The sequence below is a fragment of the Perna viridis genome, chromosome 1 (assembly GCF_037379345.1).
Source record: "Perna viridis isolate PV_CMFRI_1.1 ecotype Kerala chromosome 1, ASM3737934v1, whole genome shotgun sequence".
Classification (NCBI taxonomy): domain Eukaryota; kingdom Metazoa; phylum Mollusca; class Bivalvia; order Mytilida; family Mytilidae; genus Perna; species Perna viridis.
Window position 1 is genome coordinate 18,834,801 of NC_142445.1, and position 24,818 is coordinate 18,859,618.

Genomic DNA, 24,818 nt, shown 5'->3' on the forward strand with positions numbered 1-24,818 from the left:
GGTTGTATAAATATGAAGAGATTCCTGGTTTGACTAACCTTGTATAAGTCCTACAGTTATCGTTAGTGAAACTACTACGTAAATGGATGTAAAGTATTCATCTTTAGTGAAATTTTTTTTTAAATTGTCTTAAATATAATTTCATAAACTTTAATATGTATAAGTGCACTTGGAGGAAATCAGTTATATTATGTCACGTTTTTTTCAATTGTAAATTAAAAGTTGTTAAACTCGTTATCAAATTAAGATCATCAATGTGATGTCTCGTCTTACTAGTTTTTGTTGGAGCCTAAGCTAAGTCCTTGTTTAACCGACATTCGAAAAACGTGTACATGCACTTTTTACTACCTCTGTTCACTAATTAGTTAACAAAACACCTTCATATAAAATTTTATTATAACTTTGATTCAGTTATTAAACAAAAATAAAACATAAGATTTATCACAGTAAATAAAACTAAATGACATTATTTCACAACAGGAGAGGTCTAAGTTCAAACAAGTGTTCATGATATAATTGTTTCACAAAGAAAACAGTAATAGGATAATTAATTGGAAAGAGTAAATATCCAAAATATTATCACCAGTGCCGAAGAACGCCTATATTTAACGAGTGTGTGGCACTTGTTCCGCACACGAGTTAAATCCTCAAGCGTTCTTGGCACGAGTGATAATATTTTGGTTATTCACGATAGCCAGTTGATTATCCTATTTATTATATAGATTTTCTTCATAATTTATCGATATTTTCAATATGAATTTCAAATTCTGTGATTGCCGGATTGATATAAAAGAGAGAGAGAAAGCGCGAGAGTGAAATTACCGAATTTATTTCACAGTGTGAATTATCGGAATTTATTACACTGGGAACATCCGATAAAAATAAACTGCTATCTATATAATAATTTCATTTATTTTTACAGAAAATGTGTAATCCAGTTAAAAATCCAAAATATACTCAACCATTTATAGACCATACCTATATTATGCAGCAATTTTCCGGCCATCTTGCAATTTCATATGAAAATACGTATTTTTATGAGCAAATATACAGTGCTTGATATGATGCAAAAAATTTTTTTTTCAAAACTATTTTTGAATATAATTTTTTTTCAAGAGGCGGGGAAATGTTCTATATAAATATAATGGGAATTTTTCTAAAGTTGGTATCCAAAATTTTCTTTTTAAAATATTATGTCAGATACGTATTCTTTCTTTCAAATTTTGATGACATTCTAGCTTTCTATTATTTGTGAAAGAGAGAAAAGTTCCTATACAATCTTTATAAAATCTTGTAAAAAAATCTACATTAAGACTAGATCACATAGAATCAATGTCGGTGATCTGATTTCTTTAAATCTATTTTCTATAATATATTAATGTTTATTTAATGTTATCTCAGTTAAAATAAGGAAAATCTATAGACACAAATATTAGGCAAAACCTACCGACAAAAAAAACACAGGTCGCCGAAATTGCTTACAATCTTAAATTATTTCATGGAACTTACACAGTGTTACATTCAATAGTATAAATTTGCATAGTTTGCTATTCAGCAAATAGAATCTGGGTATAATTCTTAGACATGATATGAACTTTAAAAAAAAACTTTATCCAATACATACACATTATATAGCAATTGTCCTATTCGAGCAAACAAAATGCACTGACGGTTAATCTAGCGATAATATGTCTTATTACAATCTTTTGAGTGAAATACCTGTTTAAAGTATCAGAGGCCACTAACCAGATAAAGAAGTGAGAAATCCGCCATTTAAGAATTAAATGTAATTAAAAACAATGATTAGATTGCAATGAAAAGGGAAGTAACAGTGTAACGATTAGAAATAAAGAATAATATACATATTTGGCATAAACAAAACCAACTTCATGACAAAGCCTCAGGTTTGTTCCCATTCTAAGCTTATTTATTGTTCTTATTTCAAGATAAAACACTGTTATTGTCTTTGATTATATATCTATGTGTCTATGTGACATACATATGTCCTAATGAATAGATTTTTTTTTCAAATGTATGGCTAATGTACTACATATACGTTTATACAGAAGGTCAATATATTCATGGTAAAATAAAAATTAAGGTATGTTTATTATGTGTATTTATTTTTCAAAAATTATTTTGGGCAAAAAATGTGAAGCCAGCATCAATTATGCTAGTGATTTAATAATATTGCATAAACAATCCTGTCAAATTTAAGCATCAACAACTGTGTTCACTAAAAAACTGAAAATGGTAATATGTGATTTTTTAAAAGTTAAGTCTTCCTGTAAACATTAGTTTCATAACAAATATTTTAGAACTCAAGTAATTTTAGAGCTCTCCTTAATGAGAATATCTAAAATACAGTTTTACTAACAAGAACTATATTCAGTATTATATTATTTTCATTTACAAACAATAATGTCTGACAAATGAAAAGTTTACAATATGAAAATAAATGACATAGAAAGAAAACAATTTAAAAAAAAATGAGTCTTTGAATGGCAAGATAGGGATCATATGATATAAAAATAGGAGATGTGGTATGATTGCCAATGAGATAGTCACCCACTAACTACCAAGCAACGAACAATTCAACTTCTACAGGTCACCAAACGGTTTTCAATGATGTGTAAAACCCATACCATTGGCAACCTGTAAAAGGCCCCAAAATAAATGATGTGAAACTATTCATAAAAGACAAAACTCGTCTTTTCCATGTTCATAGACCTGTGGTTATTTCCAGGAATGTGAGAAATGCTGCATTTCCAAATAGGCAAAAGTCTTAAGATGGCCACTGGCAGAAGAAACCCTAATACTACACAAAGTGTCCATGAAATCAGTAACATAATATTTACTAATACTTAATAAATCATAATCCAGTTACATCTTGAAAAATATGCAGGTAACAAAAATACAAATCAAACCAAACATATATTGAGAAGGCAGACCAAGGGTAAGTGACATAACTCTTACAAATCATAGGAATGTTTGTATTTCAGAAGCAGTCCATTTCTATTTATTGATTTAATCCTAGGAGAACCTCAGTTTGAACTACTTATTTACCTGCCAATCAAATCTTAAACTCCTCCCATATATTATGATTGAAAAACGGATTACATTCGTGTGAATAGGCAACTTGCAATATAGTTGTGAAGTTAATTAATCTCAGGTAAACATCAAAGTAACTTTTACTAATTTCATTCTGTTTCAAATGAAAGCTTGATAGGTTTTGGTGAAATTGAATATGATACAAACATATACCCTAGGTCTACCTCCTTAAAATAACAATGAAAAATAATAACTATTCCTGATATGTAATGTTATTACCAACATAAAAGGCACTTAAGAAACATCATTTCCGAATTTGACAAAGTCATTCTCTAGTGAAATGTCTGCAGAGTAATTACTCAATCCATTAGTCAATGATGATTCTGATTTACTGGCAACAGAAGAAAAATCAACATCATTCAAATCAGGTAAGTCACTCATTAGCGATGACATGCTGAAATGAAAAAAAAATGGATGTGAAATATATGATAAGTGGAGACAAAAATAAAGTTCCAAATAACTGACCATCATCATGTACTTACCCTATCAAGAAAAGGATAAATAGTAATGTTTTCCATACAAACCTATAACATATAAAAGTATAAAAATTATCAATAATCAAAATTGTCAGTGAAAAAGATTTCACACGAAGAAAGATAACTCTGTGGTTACTTTATCTCTTTATTCTGATTTAACCAATGTGGATTCAAAGATATACTGAAAAACATATAAATACACATTATTAATTGTACAATTGTTGAGGTAAAGTGAGTGAATCAGATAGTTTGTATTCCTGAAGTAATAAACATATCGGAGAGAATGGTAAGACTACCTGTCTAATTGCTCTCTGGACTGGACAGCTAGCATTTTGGACTCCATGATATCCTTCTGTAAATCTTCAACTCTAAAATACATAATTTCTAAATTCTAAAAATTCTTCCATATGAAAATAAAATCATCTTCACATTCACTATTTACTGTATATGTACTATGACTGCCCTTTTCACTTATAATTTCAGGATGCAGATCTAGGGTAAGGGACATGACTCTTGAAATCAAAGATATTTGCATCAAATTCAGTTCCACCAAAGCCTATCAAGCTTTCATTTGAAACAGAATGAAATCAGTCCAAGTTACTTTGATGCTTACATGAGATTGATGTAAAATGCTGAAAACAACCGTTGCAATGATTTGTAAGAGTTGTGTCCTTTACCCTAGGTCTACCTCCTTTAAGGAGGCTCCTTAACAGATTTTTAAATGTTTGCTTTTAAGCATCATAATTTTCTATAAAATAAAGTAATAACTATGTTTATGGCAGGAAAAAACAAAAACTGTAGTCGCACAATGTTTCTAAATCTTTTCAATGGCATTATTATAAGTACAAAATGCCTGAAAATATGAATACATGTTTATAAATTTTAAACACCAGGAATACAGGGATGATTCAGTAGAGAACCTTGGTTCATTTAAAAGGAGTACTGGGTTGATTACAAAGCTTCTAAGGAGGAAGAGGTTGGGGCTATAAATTAATGTTTTCTATCCATTAACAAATTCAGTCCGAGGACAGGCAAAACAAATAATGGGATATGTTGTCTAATCATCATCTTGCACTACTTTTTTTTTTAAATGTCAAGAACTTGTGAACACTTCTAGAATTGCCACTTCAACAATGAATTCACTTCTATAATTGCCACTTCAACAATGAATTCACTTCTATAATTGCCACTTCAACAGTGAATTCACTTCTAGAATTGCCACTTCAACAATGAATTCACTTCTAGAACTGTCATTTTAATACAGAACAAAAGGCAAGACCTTTCCTCCATCTCTTTATAATTACCCTATTCAAACTGAACAACAGCAAAATCAAGATGGTAAAAAAATTTTCAAATAAATAGTAACCCCTTAAAACTAAAAAAAATACCTTGAGTTGACATCCATAGCAAATTGTCTCCTTCTCATTGTTTTCTGTCCTATAGCTGGTACTGTGGGATTCTGGGAGTTTAACTCCTGAAATATTTATAAAATATACTATAATTAATTGTTCATGAACATTTCACAATCAATACTTTATTTCAAAATCTCAGAATTTTATTGTTTTCAATAGACTTACTTGCAAAGAATATTTAGCTGTCATTTTTCATTTATATAATAACCACATAAAAGCCCATATTTCTTAATTGTATATTTCTTTTATTTCAAGCTGTAAATGAATTAAACGCTATTTTAAGAAAAGAATATACATTCTAAAAAAAAAATCACACTTCATGTTTAGACAGTTAATTAGGAGTCTGTATTGAGTCAGAATTAGAAATAAAATGTCCCTGAATGTTTCAACTAAGTCAGATGGAATTTTCTATACAAGATAGTTACCTTAAATGTTTGTACCAAGTCATTAACAGAGGAAGTAGCTTCCTTTAAACTATTTTCTAATTCTCCTGCTTTGGTTACTAAGTTCAGGTGAAGCCTTAAAAAAATGTATAACTTTTTACTTGGTTACATCTCTAAAAAAAAACTATTTAAAAAAAATCAAAGTTCAATGGGTTAAAGACACACTAATAAATGTTGAAATTATTTAAGGAATGACTGTTATCTTTTTTGGTCTATAAGGAAATAATATCAATCATACAGTGCACAATAAATAGCCTGCATAGCACGTTATTTCCAAGTATGCACCACCCGAATTGAGGTTATTTCAAATAGACCAAGAAAATTTAACAGTCATTCCTTCTAATTTAATTTTAGTACCAAAATATAAGGAGTAAATCAGCCAAAAAGGTTGATGACTTCACAATCACTTTACAAATTTAGTCTATGAGATGATGGACAAAATTTTTCACAAAATCAGAAATTAAATTATTTGCTTGTGAACATAACAACATTACAATTCTCTGATAAATATAGCATGTCTTTTTATAGATGCTTTATCTTAAACATTCTAAAAACTATATTACTAGCATGTTTAGTATTACATTCTGTCTCTTGGACAAATTATTTGGGGACCCTTTTTGACACCAATATTTATTTTTCCTATCATTATCATACAGATAGAGGCTTAAAATTTCAGTAAAAAATGTTTTAACAGAATCCACTCCTTGACTGGAAGATTTATTTGGTGTTTGGTTTACACAGCTACAAATTCATTGAAAATAATTAGTCCCCTTGATTATTCTTTCTAATTCAGACATGCATTCAGCTTATTCAGGGAAACCCTGAGACAGGTTTTACTGTATGTTTCAGTGTTTACCTCCTCCACTCTTGAAAGGTTTCATGTTCCATATTAACTTCTGTTTTACATTTATTCATCATATGCTGCACTGTTTTATAATGCTCTTGAATGTGTTTTCTACAATCAAATATATATATTAACAATAACCACTGAATTGATCTTCCTTCTTAAAAAAATGAATATCTTACATTTAATTACAAGACCAATCCTTCATAAAACAAATCAACACATATTCATAAAAGTGCATATGTTTAATACATGTACAAAAATGTAAGAGTAAAGTTAACTAAAAATATATGAAACACTGTTTTATTTTGATAAAAAGTCTTTGTGGAACTCTTTAAAAAAAATGGGTAGAAAATCAAACAGTTTATCAAAAAGATAATGATTTTCTGTGAACCTACTATAGTTAGGATGACTTTGCATTTAATACTCATTTACAAAGAGAACAAAAAATATAAAACTCAATTTTATGTTACTGAATAGCAATCAAGAGAAAACCAACTAACTGCATTCAGACAAACTAATTATTGAATGTCACATACATATACATGTACTATCAAAAAGATTTAATGTTATTCCATTTTACCATAGACAGAATTCAGATATATGTCTTTTAAAGTATAAATACTGTACCTATCAAAGTTATGCATATATTCAACATGTACAGTCATTCTATGGCCACGTCTCTCCATGAACTTCTTTAGTAATTCTTCTGATTGTTTAACAAGTCTCTTCACTTTCCTTTCACTAGAAAACAAGACGAATAAAGAAAATTTAATATTCCTGTTAACACTTCAACATTAGGGAGAGATTTCCACAAAATTTATGAAAAATTTAGAATCTTCTACATAAAAAAGTAAGTTTTGTGGGATGTTTGGGTAAAAATTACTATATTTTCGGTGAAAATACTAAAAAAATGAATTTTTACATAAATAAAAAATGTTTTACGTAAAAATTTCCCACATAAACTGTTCCATAGGATTTAAAATGTCTTTGGCCTAATTAACTAAGTGGGGCCCCCACTTTAAAAATAAAATATGACTAGGGCTGGAGCAAAGAAAAGACAAATACTTGTGCCTTAAATAAAGACAATACCTGGTACATGTGCCATAAATACAACTATAGATGAAGAATACCTCCACCAAAAAAAAAAAACAAAACAAATAAACAAACAAACAAACAAAAAACTCAAAATACAGGTTAAACGACAGTAAATAAAAGGAAGGACAACAAAATCCATTCATATAGAAATATAAATCTTTCCAGAAACTTCTGTTCGTATATAGTGCAATAGGAACTTTGACAAATGACAGTTTTATTCTTGTTGCGGCAGGTGTTTCTAGAAAACAGAGGACTCTTACCCTACCAGTGCACCTGGTCCATGCTTCCAGATTTTAGTGGAGTCCAAGTTGCTCACATGCTTTTTTTACATTGTATGCATGATTTTAGTTACTTCAAGTTCTTTGTTGTGTATGTCTGTTTTCCATGTCTGGTCTTTGTCCCTGGATTACATTCTTTTGATTACCGCTATAACCTTGGTTCCCTTGATTACTCTTTTAAATACATTAGTTTAAGCTCCATTTTAAAGTATTCTATGATAAGGTAAGCTCTGCAGGAAAAAATTAGAAGTGAAGCACCCAAATCTTGATCGGTAGAGGAAGAAGAACACCTTTCTATGTTTGGACTTGTTTAAATTAGTAACTGCATAAAATACTCTATTTTTTTAAATGTTTTGAAAAGCATTTTTGGTACAGAGTGGTATACAAACAAAAATAATTGGTACAGCCAAGCCATACTTACCATATCTGCCACTAGGCACCTGAAATGTAAATACTTTATACAGTGAATCCATAGAGTAATCAATAAGACCTGATAGTGAAACTTACATATCAGTTTTCTTGTCAAGGCACTTCGGACATGGAGTTTGGAAATGTATTTTCTCATTCACTTGTAGCTCTGACAGTTCTGACAGTACATCTACACATTTGTTTACTTTCTTCTTTGTCTAGAAAAGAAATGAATAACAATTCAGTTATAGAGAAATAAAAAAGGAATATGATATAATGATCAGTGCAGATGAAGGATTAAAAATAAAATTATGCAGGTATACCAACAAAGTTAAAGGCACAAATACTACATTTTTTATTAGCTAGCACAGCTCAATCTGCAGTAAAACCATAATGAGAGGGGTGAGCTCTACAGCAACATGCAAGTACAAGTTAGTGGGAGGAAGAACTATGAGAACAAATAAATCATTGTCCGGAAGTGATTTGTCATAGAGAAAAATGTAAAAACACAATATCATCTTAAAAATAAAATGATTTCCTGAATTTCTAAAAATCTTACTTAAATAGTAAATGAGAATTGGAAGTACGTACAATATTAACATTATGAGAATGTCACACTGCACTCAATGTTCTCCTTTTTACTATGGTTCCAAATCATTTCTGAAGACAATTAAAATTTAAATGCCATTTACAGTTAAACCTAATACTTGTACAAAAAAAAAAAAATTATGCTCCTTTATAAGTCTACTTCATATAAAATTTAACTGTAATTCTTTAAATTTATCAGGTTTGAAATCTACATATATATAATATGGCAAAAATGGGTCTTATCTTTCATCTGTCACTGCTTCACATTCACATCTAATGATAATTAGCAATTTAAGAATTTAGAATTATCATTGAATAATGTCATTTGTTTTATGAAGCAAATAAGAGATATAGCAACTTTAATGGTTACCATGGTTACATCATCTTCATCCTCATCTCCATCCCTTGTCAGTGCAGTAAATCTGTCTTTCTTGGAATGTTCTGTAAGAGCAGTAATGTCTGACAGTCTGTGTTGTAACATCTGGACTTCTTTTGATAAACTGCTTATTTTCTGCTTGTGTAGCTTTCTACAAAATGATTAAATATATAACTTAGAACATTATCTGGTAAGATTATAATGAAATATCTTTCCAACATATCATCATTTTCTTATGCTGATTTTTAAAAAAAAAATTCTGGTATTAAAGTTATCAGGATACTAACATGAGCTGAGCAAGGACAGCAGTAATTTAACTTTTCCTTAAAATGAAAAACAAATTTGAATTTGATCAATTGTAATAACCTACACAAGGAGTAGTAGTCTGTTATAAATTTAATAGTAAAAATGTAGAACATGGAAATTATGGGTTTCTTTAAATAGTAGAGTAAATCAGCTTTTCTTCTCAACTTTACAGAGACAAGATGACACTTGTAACACTACGTGCCAACAGCCAGAAACATTTTTAGGGAAAGGGTTTGGAGAAGGTTAATTTGGACAAAACTGTCGTGAATTGGATAGTGCTAAACAAATTTTAGTTTGTATTTAACAGTGTTTAATGCTTTTACTTCAAAGTGTGAGTTCACTTAACCTTCAAAACCCTTGGCAAACAGCCTACAATAAGAAGTATATTCAAATATACCAATAAAGAAATCTCTATGCTTATTTCATCTTTCAAAATATTTTTACCTGCATATATGAACAGCTTGTGAGAGCAACTGTTTGCTCAACTGTAGTCTTTTTACAATTTTCTCCATTAAGAACATCTTTGCACATAAAACTTTAGCTACTTGATAGTCTCTCAAAACATCATACACTGTCCTCTCTGTCAACTCAAATAATGGCATTGGTTCATCTATCAAATAAATAGATATTGTATAGAAAAAAATCAAATCATCATAAATCTAGATTTTGTAAGTTAAAAAATTACAGTGTGCATTTATTATTGTGACTTCCTCATTTTATTAAAAAATGTGAATGTGTTCAAGTGATTGTGGTAACAATCCATTTGCAATTTTTGCAGTTATGCAAACATTGCAATAATTTCCAATCACTAGCTTATATAACTTCCTATCTTATTCCTTCATAAAATAGATGCATTTTCCCTCTAAATTTCATAGATCTTTAATAAGAAAATATCATACAATGTTAATTCCTCACCTTTGTTAGTCTAGAAGCCACAACAACAGTGCAATTCACAGTTTCAGCAATAAATCATCCTTTCCATTTTAATTTCATTATAATGATTGAAATTCTACCATACTTACCAAATACAACTTGTTCCCAAGGCTCATAGCTAACTCCAGCACTTGATCCTGAGCTGTTCATTTCTACAACCAACATTGGTGTCTGTATGTCTGTCACAACCAAATCTGTTACTTTATCATTATTTGATAAAACAGAGTTTATATTATTGTCATTATGCAATAAGCACTGGAATTTTGTTTCAATATTTGATTGTGACGTTACTTCTTGTTGTAATTCACTAAATCTACAAAACAAAGAATATGTACTGTCAGTTAATGATAACTCTGCTATTCATAAAACAGGAAGTTAATGATATTACCTGGCTCTGAAATCGTACTACACTATATCATATATATTCAGATTGAAATAAAACTTTTTTGTAAATGTATTACAAGTGTTTGTTTAAACCCTATATCATTTACCCTATACAACATCTCTAGACCTATATCGCATACCTTCTGTTGCAGACCATACTTGAAGTATGGTTCAAATATATGATATAACGAACATGACATCTTAAAATCTGTATCACATGCTGTATCAACCCTCGACCTATATCAACCCGCGGGACAGTGGCCCTATGGGTGATATAGGAGTCTGGGGTTGATACAGCATGCGATACAGATTTTGACATGTAATATTTAGTATATCAAGGTAAATTAGGGAAAGATATCAAAACATCAAGTAGATGTAATGAAAATTATCAACAAGAAATGTGTGCATAAGCATCAGATATCATCGAGATGGAATCCATCTCTATGGGCCCCACTGTGGTAAAAATCATGTATATCTGGCATGCACAACATGTTCAATTTATCATGCAAAACTCATTACAGCCCAGACATGAATCAGTATGCAAAAATCATTAATTTGACTGTGATGTCTCAGTCCAATGTCCTGGAAACAAACCATGGTAGAACACAAATCATCTTGCGCTGATGATCAACTCTCATGCTAAATATCAAAAGCCTACACCAAAAGACAAAGAAATTACATATGGACAATCAGACTGATCACTATAGGGCGTTTGCTACTTTTCATGGCAGGGCTCTAATAAAGATATGAAGATTTGTATTAAAACTAGAAAAACTGTAGCAAAGCTCACTTGGTGATACCCCATGCTCCCATTCCTAGAAACCATATAGGAAAGCCCCAGAAACTAATTCAAATAAAAAAAAAAATCAGAGGCACAAAATGGCATCAGGTGATAAAGAATGTGTGATAGTTTCATCAAACTCTATTCAGCAGTTTAAGAGGAGTTGTGGATTAGAAGAAGGTATACCCCTGTTCCACCAAAGACGAAGTCCATGTTTTGGATAAGGAAACTCCAATTATTATTCAGATGAAAAATCAAAATAGAAAATGCACAATAGCATCATGAGATAAAGAATGTGTGAAAGTTTCATCAAATTCCATTCAATGGTTTGAGAAAAGTTGCAGATTAGAACTGGAGATGGACAAATGGACAGATGAATGGAAGAATAGATGGACAGCATGATCACTATATACCTCCCACTTTTCAAGCAGGGGTATAACATTAAATGTTAAAATTAAACAAATTGATGTTTCCTAAGTCTAAATGAATATCCCCCAATAAAAAGCAACTATATGAAGTCTGGAGTAGGCAGATTTCTTGTTAATTCAGAGTTAGGTTTAGACAGATTTCACTGTACAATAATAAAAAAAAAAATGCCTTTACCTCGCATTTTCTTTCAAATATGACACATGATGTGTGCAGGTACTTGTACAGAACCAATGAATTTGTTTTCTGTTGAGTAATTCATCAGCAGCAACAAAGAATTCCTCAAAGCTCCATATCTTCCTCTTATCACTCTCTAATAGGTTTACAAGTATTGATTTAATGTGTGCATTCATTGACCTAAAATGTTATAGAAAGTGATTTATGTCAAACACTAGAATATTCTAATAAAGAATAAACAAAAATGACCATTCCAATAAATACACACCAGTATTATACTACATACGATGGAAGTACTTACATTGATTGAGAGCCATTTCAATGGTTATCCACAAATGAAATAATTTACATTTAAGGCTTTCCATTTAGTGGGTGACTATCTCATAGGTAATATTAGCCTCATTTTAGTTTCATTTTCCATACCTGAATTTCTGATGTAGAACATATTGAAAACCGGACTGATATGCATATTATTATTTACTTCTTGGATCTTGAAATGCTGTATTACAATGCAAAATCTTCTATTTCATGCTTATTGTTAAAACTTTTATCATGTAGAAATACTGGTAGATGTTTGTCATTTTTTATCAATATTTTTTAACAAAAAGATGTTTTGCTTATAATACTGAACTTAATACTTTGTAAATGACAAATCTCCATGCATTTGAATGGTAGACTAGGACCAATTCTTGTGAGATCACAGAGTCACATGACCAGACTTACATACCCTACTGGCAATCATACCACAACATATAACAAAAAGTGAATTGTGATACCCATGAAGTACCTTCACTGAACTTGATATTGGCACGTTGGGTTTCAATATAACATAAATACATTGAAACAAACATAATCTACAAAAAATGAGGATGTGGATGCCCCTTGCATACTATATTTCAAATTGTTACCATGAAGGGTTGCTGAGATTTTTGGAAAGAAATTTTTGGATAGATTAACTCTTTAACAAATAGCAGTTTTTTTAATCTTTTTAAAGTATCAGTCTTTATAAAAATCAAACAGGAGGTGATTTATGCATGTTTAAAACCCACCAAATTCAGCTTTATTTCTTGTTCAGAAACCGTTATAGATTACAGAACCAGTCTTAGTTTTCCATTTTGGGGTTGCACTTTTGAGATAAAATTTATATAGATTGTACATGAAATAAGTACTTTGCAAGAGTTATTGTTCATGATTTGGTTTGGTTTGGTTGATATTAGTGGGAAGTTAAAGTGTAGTTTTCTAAAAAATACAGATCTAAATACAGAAAGGATTATTGTCACATAAAAATTTAGCATACGCAGACCAAAAGAGTATTGTCTGATCAATGGGTTTTTTCTACACATTGAATCACCTTACCATAGGCAGTGTCTGAATTTTACATGGACTAGTACTTAATTAGTGAGGAAGATTTATTATCGCTATTTTGTTTAAAATCCCTTTGATCTTGCTGTACGCTAATTTTCAATCTCACGCCAGTTGAGTGAGAATGAAAATTATCGCTAGTTTCTATGTCCTTGCATGACATACAAGCAACAGCGTAGGAATATTTGACGACCCAAATAACCATTTGTTTGTTTACTGCGTATGAAATAATGGCTAATTTGTGGCAATATTTTGTAGTCTACAATGGAAAATGATCAAATACAGTAACTTACCCGATTAGAATGAATAAATCCTAAAATTATTTAACAAATTTTAAACACAATTGTCATAGTTAACCAATTTTTTTTTTAAATGTGTATCACAGTTGCACAACATACGTGACATCACATAGCACTTCACTGAAAAATAGTCCTGAAAGGAAAATTTGCAGTGCTTATGAAACTTAAATATTTAGGTCAAGAAAACTGAAAATAAAAGAAAACTAACAGCGATAAACAGATTATTAAATATTTTTTCAACTCGTTCAACGAGATGAGCATGAGAAACTCCCTCTCATTGAAAAAATCTTAAATAATCTAGTAGTATTGACTAACCTAGACATCCTACAAGTTTTTGGTAAGTTTTTACTCCAATGTATACTACCACCAGCTGACATTTGTTCTCCCGCTATTACACCTGATTCTTTCTCAGATATCATTTCATACCTGGAAATATCATAAATGTATTTAAATAGAACACAAGTATATCAGTGAAAATCATCAGTGGTGTTGCACAGTGCTACAAAAACTGTAAAATTAACATAGGGAATGTGATCCATTTTGACAAAAGGTATGATTTTCGTCAATACCACAATAAAAAGGATATTATGGTACAGTAAAGATATTCTTTTTAGTGTGTTTCAACTTCAATGGTTTGTTAACATTTATTAGCTTAAATGTTTTGTGTGTGGATTTGTAAACTCATGGGTGCCACTACTACAAAAAAGGTTTTTTTCAAAGAAAATGTAACGTTTTGTAAGGAATTTTATACATGGTTTGTTACTAATTACAAAAATACTGAAATAAGACTCAAGTATCCATGAAAAATTGTTCTTCAACAGTTACTGTATTAGTTTTTGTCCTTAAAAAAACTTACATAACATTTTTATCTTCCCTGCCTGTATATGGATTAAAAGGAACTTTCCCAGTAATAGTATGGTAAAGGGTGGCACCTAAACTCCACAGATCAGCAGCTATTGTAAAAGTACCTCCACCTTTTCTTCTATCAATGAATGCTGCCTTGTATATATCTGGATGCTAAAAACAAACATTTTTTTAAGGATAAAAAACTAAAGAACCATATGAGTAATGGCTCTGAAGCTGAACATTCTTATTTATAACTCTACTTAAAATGTTTGAAATTCCACTGTCCAAACATAGGAATGCAACATCACTGGAAACTAATCAGATTTACAGAAAACACATGCAACAAAAGTTGCCATACACTCATACACTTAGTACCCTATTTCAAAACCGCATATCAAGACGAAGTTTCATAATGATGATCCTTTATCTTTATGGGTAAATGCTTCATCATAAAATAAAATCTGGGCCTTGACAAATACTTAGGACTATTAACTTTATGCTATTCAAAATAGTAAGTGGGATCATGAAAAACAAAAAACAGCGGCACTGTTGCACATAATTTGCCCCTCCCCATTTTTCAATGACACATGTCAAAACCAATAACTTTAGTTACAATATCTATATGCTATGAAACAAAAACAATATCAATATCATGTATCATTAATATCGATGTAGATAATTTTGTGCAGGGTTAAACTTAAATTTCCATTTATATCATTAATGCAAAGAACAAAATATGCTATGCGACTCCAGATAAGAATCATGCAAAATGTGATTCATGGTTGGAAAGCTTACATAATTTTATTTTTGATATTTTGTTTAAGATGTAATAGTAAACAGAAATTAAAACTTGGCTTTTCAAATAACTTTTGTTCTCAGGAAATAAAAGTTGTATAGAATAAACTGTAGAATTCAAAATTAGGGGAGATAACTCTGTAAATGCCATTAAAATACATTAGAAACCATTGGATTTTCAATATGAATTATCTGACAGATTGGAATGAAAGATTATACATTCATCATATAGATCTATAAGGCAACATATTAACAAAAAATAAAAATGTGTAGACTTTTTTAGGGTGTATCACATATTACAGAATTTGCAAGATTCATACAAAGACTGCTACTTAAATCTTGCACTAATTTATAGTATTGCATAAATTTTCTGCTTACAAGATATTCATCTGTTCCAACCAGTGACACAAAAAAATCATTGTCATTCAGAGGTTTGGCTGTCCCAAAGTCAGAAAGCTTGTAAATGTTTCTAAAATAAAAGAAAAACTAAAAATTTAGTCTACATGTACAAACAAGTTTACCGAACACATCACCATCTATTTTGTTACTAGTCTCATTATTGTTTTGTGGTAAGGTACTTGTTTTTTTTAGTAAAATAAGATATTTTAAAATACTGTAGGAATATCACATATCTACTACCATTTATACCACAGAAAGGAGGATTTTTCAAAAGCTGCCCATCAAACTGTTTATAATCTCTATTTATTTGAGATTATAATACAAGTTAATGTTGAGTTGTTTAGTTGACAATGACTAACAATCACTTATATCAAAGCTATGTAACAAGTATCTTAATCAAGTTGTACATGTATTGATTTATACATGTATGTAGTACTATAGTACATGTATCATACATGTATGTGCATGTAATACTATAGTACATGTATTATACATATATGTACATGTAATACTATAGTACATGTATTCTACATGTATGTAATACTATAGTACATGTATTCTACAGGTATGTAATTCTATAGTACATGTATTATACCCATATGTAATACTATAGTACATGAATTACCTGCCATCATCTCCAACACAGACCAAAATATTCCCTGGTTTGATGTCTCTGTGTGAAAACCCATGTTTTCTGAGATGTTTCATTCCTAAAACTAAAAAAGAAACAAATATAAGTTCTTCTTCATTCAACTATTTTATTTATAGATATTCCTTCAAATTGTCATTTGCTGAAATTTGTGGAAAATACTTATAATCTAGTACAAACTGAGAGATATTATTTAATTGAACCATTCAAAACTACTTGAATTGAAGTATTTTTTTTCATTCAAGGACTTTAAATACCAACCAAAACACCACTATTTTTTATACAACTGTAGAAACCCAACATCAATGTATTTTTCTAGGTTATTTCAGATTCCTTATGTACCTAGATGAGAGAAAACCCTAAGAAATTCCTCTTCACCAATCCCTGTAATGTTCTCTGGTTTCCTGATCAGATCCAACAAACTGCCACCCTCACACAGTTCCATTACTATCACATCTTTACTGTTATACTTGAAATACATATAAACAAATGTAGACACAATAGTAAAACAAATGGATTGGAAAATGCTAATGAGACAAATACCCTACATATTCTAATGATAAAATTTTGGAGTGTTAAAAAGGGGAGGGGTCATGCAAGAAGTATAAAAAGAGGAAATGGAAATGACTGGAGCATACAATATGTAAAGGCTTAAATAGCATCACTTGCCAAGACCTACAATGGACACCTCAAGGAAAAAGAAAAAAGGAGATGACCAAAATTAACCTGGAGGAGAGTTCTTGATAAAGAAATGAATGAAAGTGGACATTGCTGGAACACTAAACTATCAACTATCAAAGAACAGAGTCAGATGGAGAGTAATTGCCATTGGCCTATTCTTTTTATGAGCAACTCAGCATATGTTTCTAGAAAAGCAGAGGACGCTTACCCTACCCGTGCATCTGGTCCATGCTCCCAGTTTTTAATGGAGTCAGAGTTGCTCATTTGCTTTTGTTACTTTGTATGTATGATTTTAGTTACTTTATGTTCTTTGTTGTGTATGTCTGTTTTCCATGTCTGGTCTTTGTCCCTGGATTACATTCTTTTGATTACTGCTATAGACTTGGTTCCCTTGATTACTCCTCCACAGGGGAGTACACAATTAAGGCTTAAGTCAAGTAAGTTAAAAAGGGACGAAGAAATGGAAACTTGTGAAATAAATGCTTACAGTAAAAAATGTTTCAGTACATGTGAAATAAGGTTAATATTTAAGTTAGAAAAAAATATCAGCCATTCATGAAAACCTTTAGTACGTGGACTGTGATAACCCCCCCCCCCCCCCCGCACTCACCCCCCACTCATCAACCAAAATATTATTTTCAGGTACCCTTACACCTCCTATTTACAAATTTATTTGTCACCAAAAAATAAACTAAAGCATTTCTGTATTTTTTGGCTACTTTTTATACCTTGTTGAGGCAAGAATCAATTTTCTAAGTTTTTTCTAAGTATTTTAATGTACCGGATCACACAAAAGCTTGTTTAAACAACGGTAATCTAAAAAAGGTACATATTGGGTGATATAGAAGAAAATTCTGAAATTCTGAAAAATTCCCCTTTTTACGATTTTATACTAATTGTTACCCCAAAAGGATAATCTAAGTGCCTTAATTGATCAGATATATTCAGAACATCATTATCTTAATTATGAATGCCTAAAATATGTTCTACGATGTCAGTATGCTTTGAGTGAGAATTCTGTTTGATACTGAGACCAGTTTTCTAGGGGTGGGGGTAATATTTTTAACATTTTTTGAAAATCATTTCTAGAAAATTAGTTTTTTCGTGGTTAATTTTTATGCAGAACATTAAATTATCTATCAAATGATACCAAATTTGAAACGTTTTAGTTGAGCAATAACTTGTAGAGTCGATTTTTTGTGACTTTTGGCCGAAAAATCCAAAATCGCATTTTTTGCATTTTCTGATAAATTCTGACTACTAAAATCGTCAAAATTCATCAAAAGAACCCCAGAAGTATAAATTGTGATAATACTAAACAGAAAATAGCAAAAAAACCCATTTTTGACTGAAGCATTAATACTCCAGGGGTTTTGACATTGAAAAATATGTCAATTTAAGCGACTTTTCAGCGGAGTAGGAATACTTTTTTTCATTTTAACCTATAAGCGTAAGTGTTACTGCAACTTTCCTGGTCTCATTGTAAAGCTGAGACAATACACTACATCATGATACCTAAAACTGTTTAGTTTGTTTACACTTGTTATCCCAGGAAGGCTTAGACGCTCATACAATTGAGTTGCAAAAATCTTGGTTTTTTGACCCAGTGGGGTACAAATATAGGCTTGTACTGAAAAAGAATCTGAGAATATTCTTTGGCGACAAATTGATTCGGTAATGGGAGGTATAAAGGTACCTAAAAATCACCATGAAGTTGATGAGTGAGGGGGTGCACAGTGGACTCTCCCAGCCCATGGACTACTTTGAGTTACTGTAATGTCTCATGTCAATCTCACAGTTCGAATCGCAACTATGTCCGCCATTACGAACTATTTTAGTTCGTCGTCACATGACAACGTACCTAAAGGTCAAAAGTCTAAAAATAAGTCAACTACTACAAAGGGTCGCAGTGATCGACTATTAAAGTCAAAATTTAAACCAGAGTGGTCAAAGATATTTCCATGCATATACTACAAAAATGGGGCGATGTACTACCGTGACTGCCAAGATGCTGGACTTACCAATACATTTTCTATTTGAAGCAACGCATTCCTAAAAGATAATATACAGAACCACATCAACACTGCCGATCATAAACGGGCAGTCCAGGCTAGAAACCATTAATTCCACTTCCCATAGGCTTCTATGCTAATTTCACAATATTCAATGGATTCTCTGGACTTTACCTTAACTTTAACCTGCAGAGGACTATATATCAGCATGATTCTACATATGTCAGCTCACAATCCTCATAATGGCATGTGAGGTTAGCAGACTTGCAGTGCAGTACTGGTCACCGGAAGTGAAATGTCCATAAATAGCATGGGAAATCCCAGTGTTTTCACAAGATAGGGGTATATTTAGAAATCATTATGGAGATTAGGCTTCACATCACAAGAAGCAAAATGCACCTATAAAATGTACAGAAATGTTTTTCCTTTCAGAAACTGTTTAAATTTTTTAAATGAGATGAGAACTTTTTTCACAGCACTATGAGGAACAGGGGTAATTTCTGCGTAGGACTATTTTTGTGTACATTCAAAATGCTCATTGGTTGAATTGGTGGTCTGTAACCTAAAGAGTCACTTTCTGTCTTAGAAAAAATAAATAACTATACAAGTATCTTCCTATACACATACTGAATGCATTTGCAAAGTTTCAGTGAAATGTCACGAGCACTTTTTTAAATATTTGATTTTTAAATATAGGGTAACCAAGTTGCGCAAGCAAAAAAGTGACAATATTCTATCATACTTAAATGCATTTAATATTTGCAAAGAACTTTTTCTGACTTTTCAAATAAAAAAAATTAATCACAACTTGTTTTTTAACAATATTAATAAAGAGATAGCCTTTAAAAGTAGTCATTTTCTGAAAAATTGGTCTATTTTTAAAAATTTATGTCTGACATGCCTCCCCCTTTTCTTGATCACATGTCAAAAACCCTAAATCTTTAAATTTTCACAAAAGGTGATATCTTTGGCTTTAAATTTGTAAATACAGTGTTTTCACAATAAAACATGACAAGTAAAGGGCACCTAAAGCAAAAAAAGTACTCAAAAATGGATTTTCCATGTTGCCATAGGGAAATGCTTATATGTCCTTAACCGCAGTAATGAAAGTGAGTTTTTCCTCATTTCTAATCAAATTTTTGCTCAAATTTACACAAAACTTGATTTCAAGTGCTGATTACCACCATATTTAGGTATATATATCCCTCAAAGTTAAATATTTGATATTTTTACTAAATTTTCTACACTTTTCACAAGATAAGATATAAAATTCAGCTAAAAAGACCAATTTTCCATAATTTGGACCTATAACTTAAAAAAAATGCATATTTTGAAGGATTTTTGTAGTGTATTCCTCTCATAGCAAAGTTTACAAAATCTTCAAGTAGTTTAAAGCTATTCCAAGAAACTTTTCATTTTGCCATGGCCTCAGCTTAAGGCTAGAAACCACTAATTCCACTTCCCATAGGCTTCTATGCTAATTTCACAATATTCAATGGATTCTCTGGACTTTACCTTAACTTTAACCTGCAGAGGACTATATATCAGCATGATTCTACATATGTCAGCTCACAATCCTCATAATGGCATGTGAGGTTAGCAGACTTGCAGTGCAGTACTGGTCACCGGAAGTGAAGTGTCCATAAATAGCATGGGAAATCCCAGTGTTTTCACAAGATAGGGGTATATTTAGAAATCATTATGGAGATTAGGCTTCACATCACAAGAAGCAAAATGCACCTATAAAATGTACAGAAATGTTTTTCCTTTCAGAAACTGTTTAAATTTTTTAAATGAGATGAGAACTTTTTTCACAGCACTATGAGGAACAGGGGTAATTTCTGCGTAGGACTATTTTTGTGTACGTTCCAAATGCTCATTGGTTGAATTGGTGGTCTGTAACCTAAATCCAGACCAAATCCATGACGCCAGAATTTGAGCAAGGAGTTACTTTTAAGTGGGCTTTCACTTTGTGGTGCATGGCTAAGGACAGGAGGTTTATGCATTACTGATCAAGTAAACAGTGCTTTACATTCTTAGACACATGCCAACAATAGTAGCTGTTGTATACAATTTTTAGATTTTTACACACATGATATGTATGACACAGTAACAAAGTATTTTTTTGCATTTTTCATTCATGAATAGTTATAATCATACTTACATCTTTTTCACATTTATAAAACTTGACAATATTTGGATGTTGTAGTTTACTGAGCGCGTCCATTTCTCTTTGGGTCTGTAAATTGTACTTTTCGAACATTTTTAAGGCGTGAACATCACCAGATATCTAAAACAAGTCAAATACATGGGTTATTAGTGTAGTTCAGAGGTAGAAATGGACCACAGCTTGCCACATGGCTGGAAGAGAAGGTCAGCATATAGGTTATAAAAATGTTCATATACAAGTATATATATGTACATATATACAAGGAGTTTAATACTATAAAAATTACATGCCATTATTATTTTTTTCTAAATTCTTTTCTTTTCATTCAATTTTTTCAGCTTGAAATCACATGTACAAAAAAAAACCACCATTCCAAGCAACAATCATAATTATCATAATTGTTACTTTTTTCTTATTGTTACTCAGTAAGGAAATTTAATTTTTTGTTTTGAAAACTTATCATAACTAGCCCCAATGTCACAAAAATTTCCTTGTAAATATTGATGTCACAATAGAAAAAATAGCATTGTAATACCATTACTTATGATAAATTTTATATATTTAAGAATTTAGAAATAAATGAAAAAAAGTTCAAAATGTATACAATTCATCAGTCAATTATAAAAAAAGCAAAAAAGTTTTTATTTAGTTATTTTCTTCTATAGCACTGTCAGCAATACATTGTATGTACACTTTGGAGACGTCTCCTTCTATGAAACAAGTATTGAATATTAAAGAAAAAGAAGTAGAAATTTAACTTAAAATTTGCTGTATCAAATAACAATTTACAAGAGTATCTCTAATTATAATTATTGCTACCGGTAGTCAATGTTAAAATATAAAAGGGCTGATCTCAGCGTTGGATTTCGTTTTTTTTTTTGTTTTTGAGAAACTCTAATTTGTTAGTTTTGCTAGATTTCTAGAGTAATCCTTGTCACTGCCTCTATGGAAATAATCATGTGATAAACCATGAAACTCACTGGGAGATTTTGAAATTTTTGTCAGGAGTAAAGACCTTAGACTGAGAAATTATTACATAAACTTCAGATCAAAAGGTCTTGACTATAGCATAGTAATGAGCATTTTGATAGTAACATTTACCTTTCTTAATTCTTTTATCAACTTGATCATCATCGGAATGTATCTTAAACCTCTGGGGTAAAATCTATATGTAAATCATGTCAAAAGGTGGTTTCAAAAACAGTTCACTTGTTAATTAGTCTTAAATCTTACACAGTGTATATATAACAGTAACTAAGAGTAATTAGGAATTACACACAATTACTAAAATTTAGTTATTACGAGTAATTCCTTACTGTTTTGGAAAATACACTTACTTCCTGGTTTACTATAGTTATTACCAGCAATAACTAAAAATATTTGACACTTTTAGGCTTATTTACTAAGCATAAATTAAATTTTTACATTATTAAAAATTAAATTCAAAGTAAACTAAGCAGTTTAGCTGATAATTTGTTTTCAAATTAAAAGTAAAATACATGTAGATCACATGTACATATAATTAATCCTTGTCATTTATGATGTTAACATTTTAGCTGATGAACTGCTTCCATGACTCCTTTTCCAAATGAATTCAGAATCTGCAGGTTTTGCAATACCAGCAAGATTTGCAAACCCACTTAAACCAAAAACAAACAAAAAATCCTAATTTAACACCTAAGGAGGTCAGTGCTATTCCGGAACCTGTGGAAGCAATTAATTACAACAAAACTGTACTGCTTCTCTTGCAATGTTTCAGGCAACCAAACCAGATGAATGTACATTGGAACACTGTAAACACAACAACTTAGTTGTACATGAATTCAATAAAAAAAGAAAAAAACAAATGGTGGTAATAGTACGCCAATGGAAACAGTAAAAAAATTGTTGCAAGAAGAACCAGATCTTTCAACCCATAGCCACAATGTTAGAATTTCCATTTTAAGCATATATATATATTTATAGGGTAAGGGGCAACTCTAGCAATATGCTATGTGTTGTGACAGGGGTTGATTCTAATACTGAACACTACAAACTTGGTAAAAAAAACCCAGAATTTCTTGTGTCAACATTCTCCTAAAATCAGTTTAGGGCTTCTTCTTTTCATGGACTATCTGAAGATGATATCAGTGATATAAGTGTTTGTCAACATTACAATCCATTTGAAATGAACAACGCTTTGTAAAGTGCAACTACAAAACATGCTGTTTGCATTAAACTTGTGATGCTTTTTTTAAGGGCTAATGTTTTAGAATAACATATATATATACATACATATCATTTGATGTTCTTTCTGCAAGTAATTTACATGGTACAATGTTTTGAAATAGGTCTATTCTTTTTCAGGTACACGTATCTTTTAATCAGTAAATAAGTGTAAAATGGCATATTTATTTTAGTAATTACCTGTATACTGGCTAATTTAGGAAGTACACAGAATTACTAAACTTCCTAAAATGTTAAATAATTACTTGTTACTACTGATTACACTTATTTAATGTAGCATGTATATAAATTATCTGAGATGTTTAATGTCAAATGTGAACATTAAATATCAAACTTTTCACATTCACCTGTAATACATATTTCTTACAATTTATATTTTTAGTCACTGAAGTTCATGGTCCCAGCAGGTTTGGAGACAACCTCTTAAATGGGGAAGTTTAAAAAAGAGAGGTTCAAACCTCCTGACAGGAGATAAACATGTATGAATCGTAGGATGAGACACAGTTTGTACAATATAATTTCACAAATATTCAGCAATATGTTATTTGAAAATTGGGAATTCATTTAGATGTAGCTTGGGAAAGGTACAGCCATATATATACATGTAGGTTACACATATTGCTCCTCCTTTCTGAATTTCTTCACAACTCGATTTTTCATCCTCGCCTGAGAAACAAGTTTATACTCAAAATTTCTGAAAAATCAACAAATAGTGTGCTTATGTTTTGCTCTAAAAATGAGCTATCATTGAACAATTTTCATTGAGGGATAAAATTTTGTGGAGAAGATTGGCAAGAATTGCTTCTGTCTTGAAAAAGGGAGATCTACTCTCTGACTAGAAGACCTTTCATAATATCCATTTTACTTTCATTTTAAAATTGAAAATTAAAACATTAAAAATTTTGTCAAAAATGCGAATTTATTTACATCAATAAAATGCTGCGGATTAAGTTAACAACTGAATATTAAGGGACTTGTTGGTTATAATGACTATAACTAGTATATGTGTTGTTTCTTATTATGCCTTTATGGTGTCGCACATCTTTTTTCGGTTCAAGCGATAAAAATACTGTCTTATAATAACCTTGTGAATCCCTTTGTATATATTTCCTTGAGCTCCTCGACCAATAAGATCATCGAGTGAAAAAACATGATTATCGGTGTCAGAGAAAACTTTCTTATGATCCATCTTGGACATTTGACTTGTTGATGTGACGATTTCGTTATAGAGGAAAATCCCTACATTCTAAAAATAGATGTCACTTCCGGTGTTCAAATAATCTGGACAATTACCACAGCTAGACAACATCAGCAAAACATAACAACGCAAGAAAAAAG

The 24,818-nt window shown here is 30.8% G+C and overlaps 1 protein-coding gene across 1 annotated transcript; it reads right to left on the reverse strand.

Moving 5' to 3' along the window:
• Positions 1 to 1,104: 1,104 nt before the first annotated feature.
• LOC148627596 (serine/threonine-protein kinase TBK1-like) lies at positions 1,105 to 24,715 on the reverse strand. Its single transcript, XM_088575588.1, has 18 exons — positions 24,565 to 24,715; positions 21,249 to 21,374; positions 16,734 to 16,860; positions 16,368 to 16,458; positions 15,722 to 15,812; positions 14,559 to 14,719; positions 14,018 to 14,128; positions 12,042 to 12,221; positions 10,363 to 10,586; positions 9,785 to 9,950; positions 9,029 to 9,185; positions 8,170 to 8,288; positions 6,917 to 7,030; positions 6,299 to 6,397; positions 5,425 to 5,518; positions 4,976 to 5,061; positions 3,884 to 3,955; positions 1,105 to 3,505 (listed from the first exon to the last, which is right to left on the reverse strand). The coding sequence occupies exons 1-18, from the start codon at positions 24,676 to 24,678 to the stop codon at positions 3,346 to 3,348; spliced, it is 2,292 nt and encodes a 763-aa protein (XP_088431714.1). The 5' UTR covers positions 24,679 to 24,715; the 3' UTR covers positions 1,105 to 3,345.
• Positions 24,716 to 24,818: the final 103 nt, after the last annotated feature.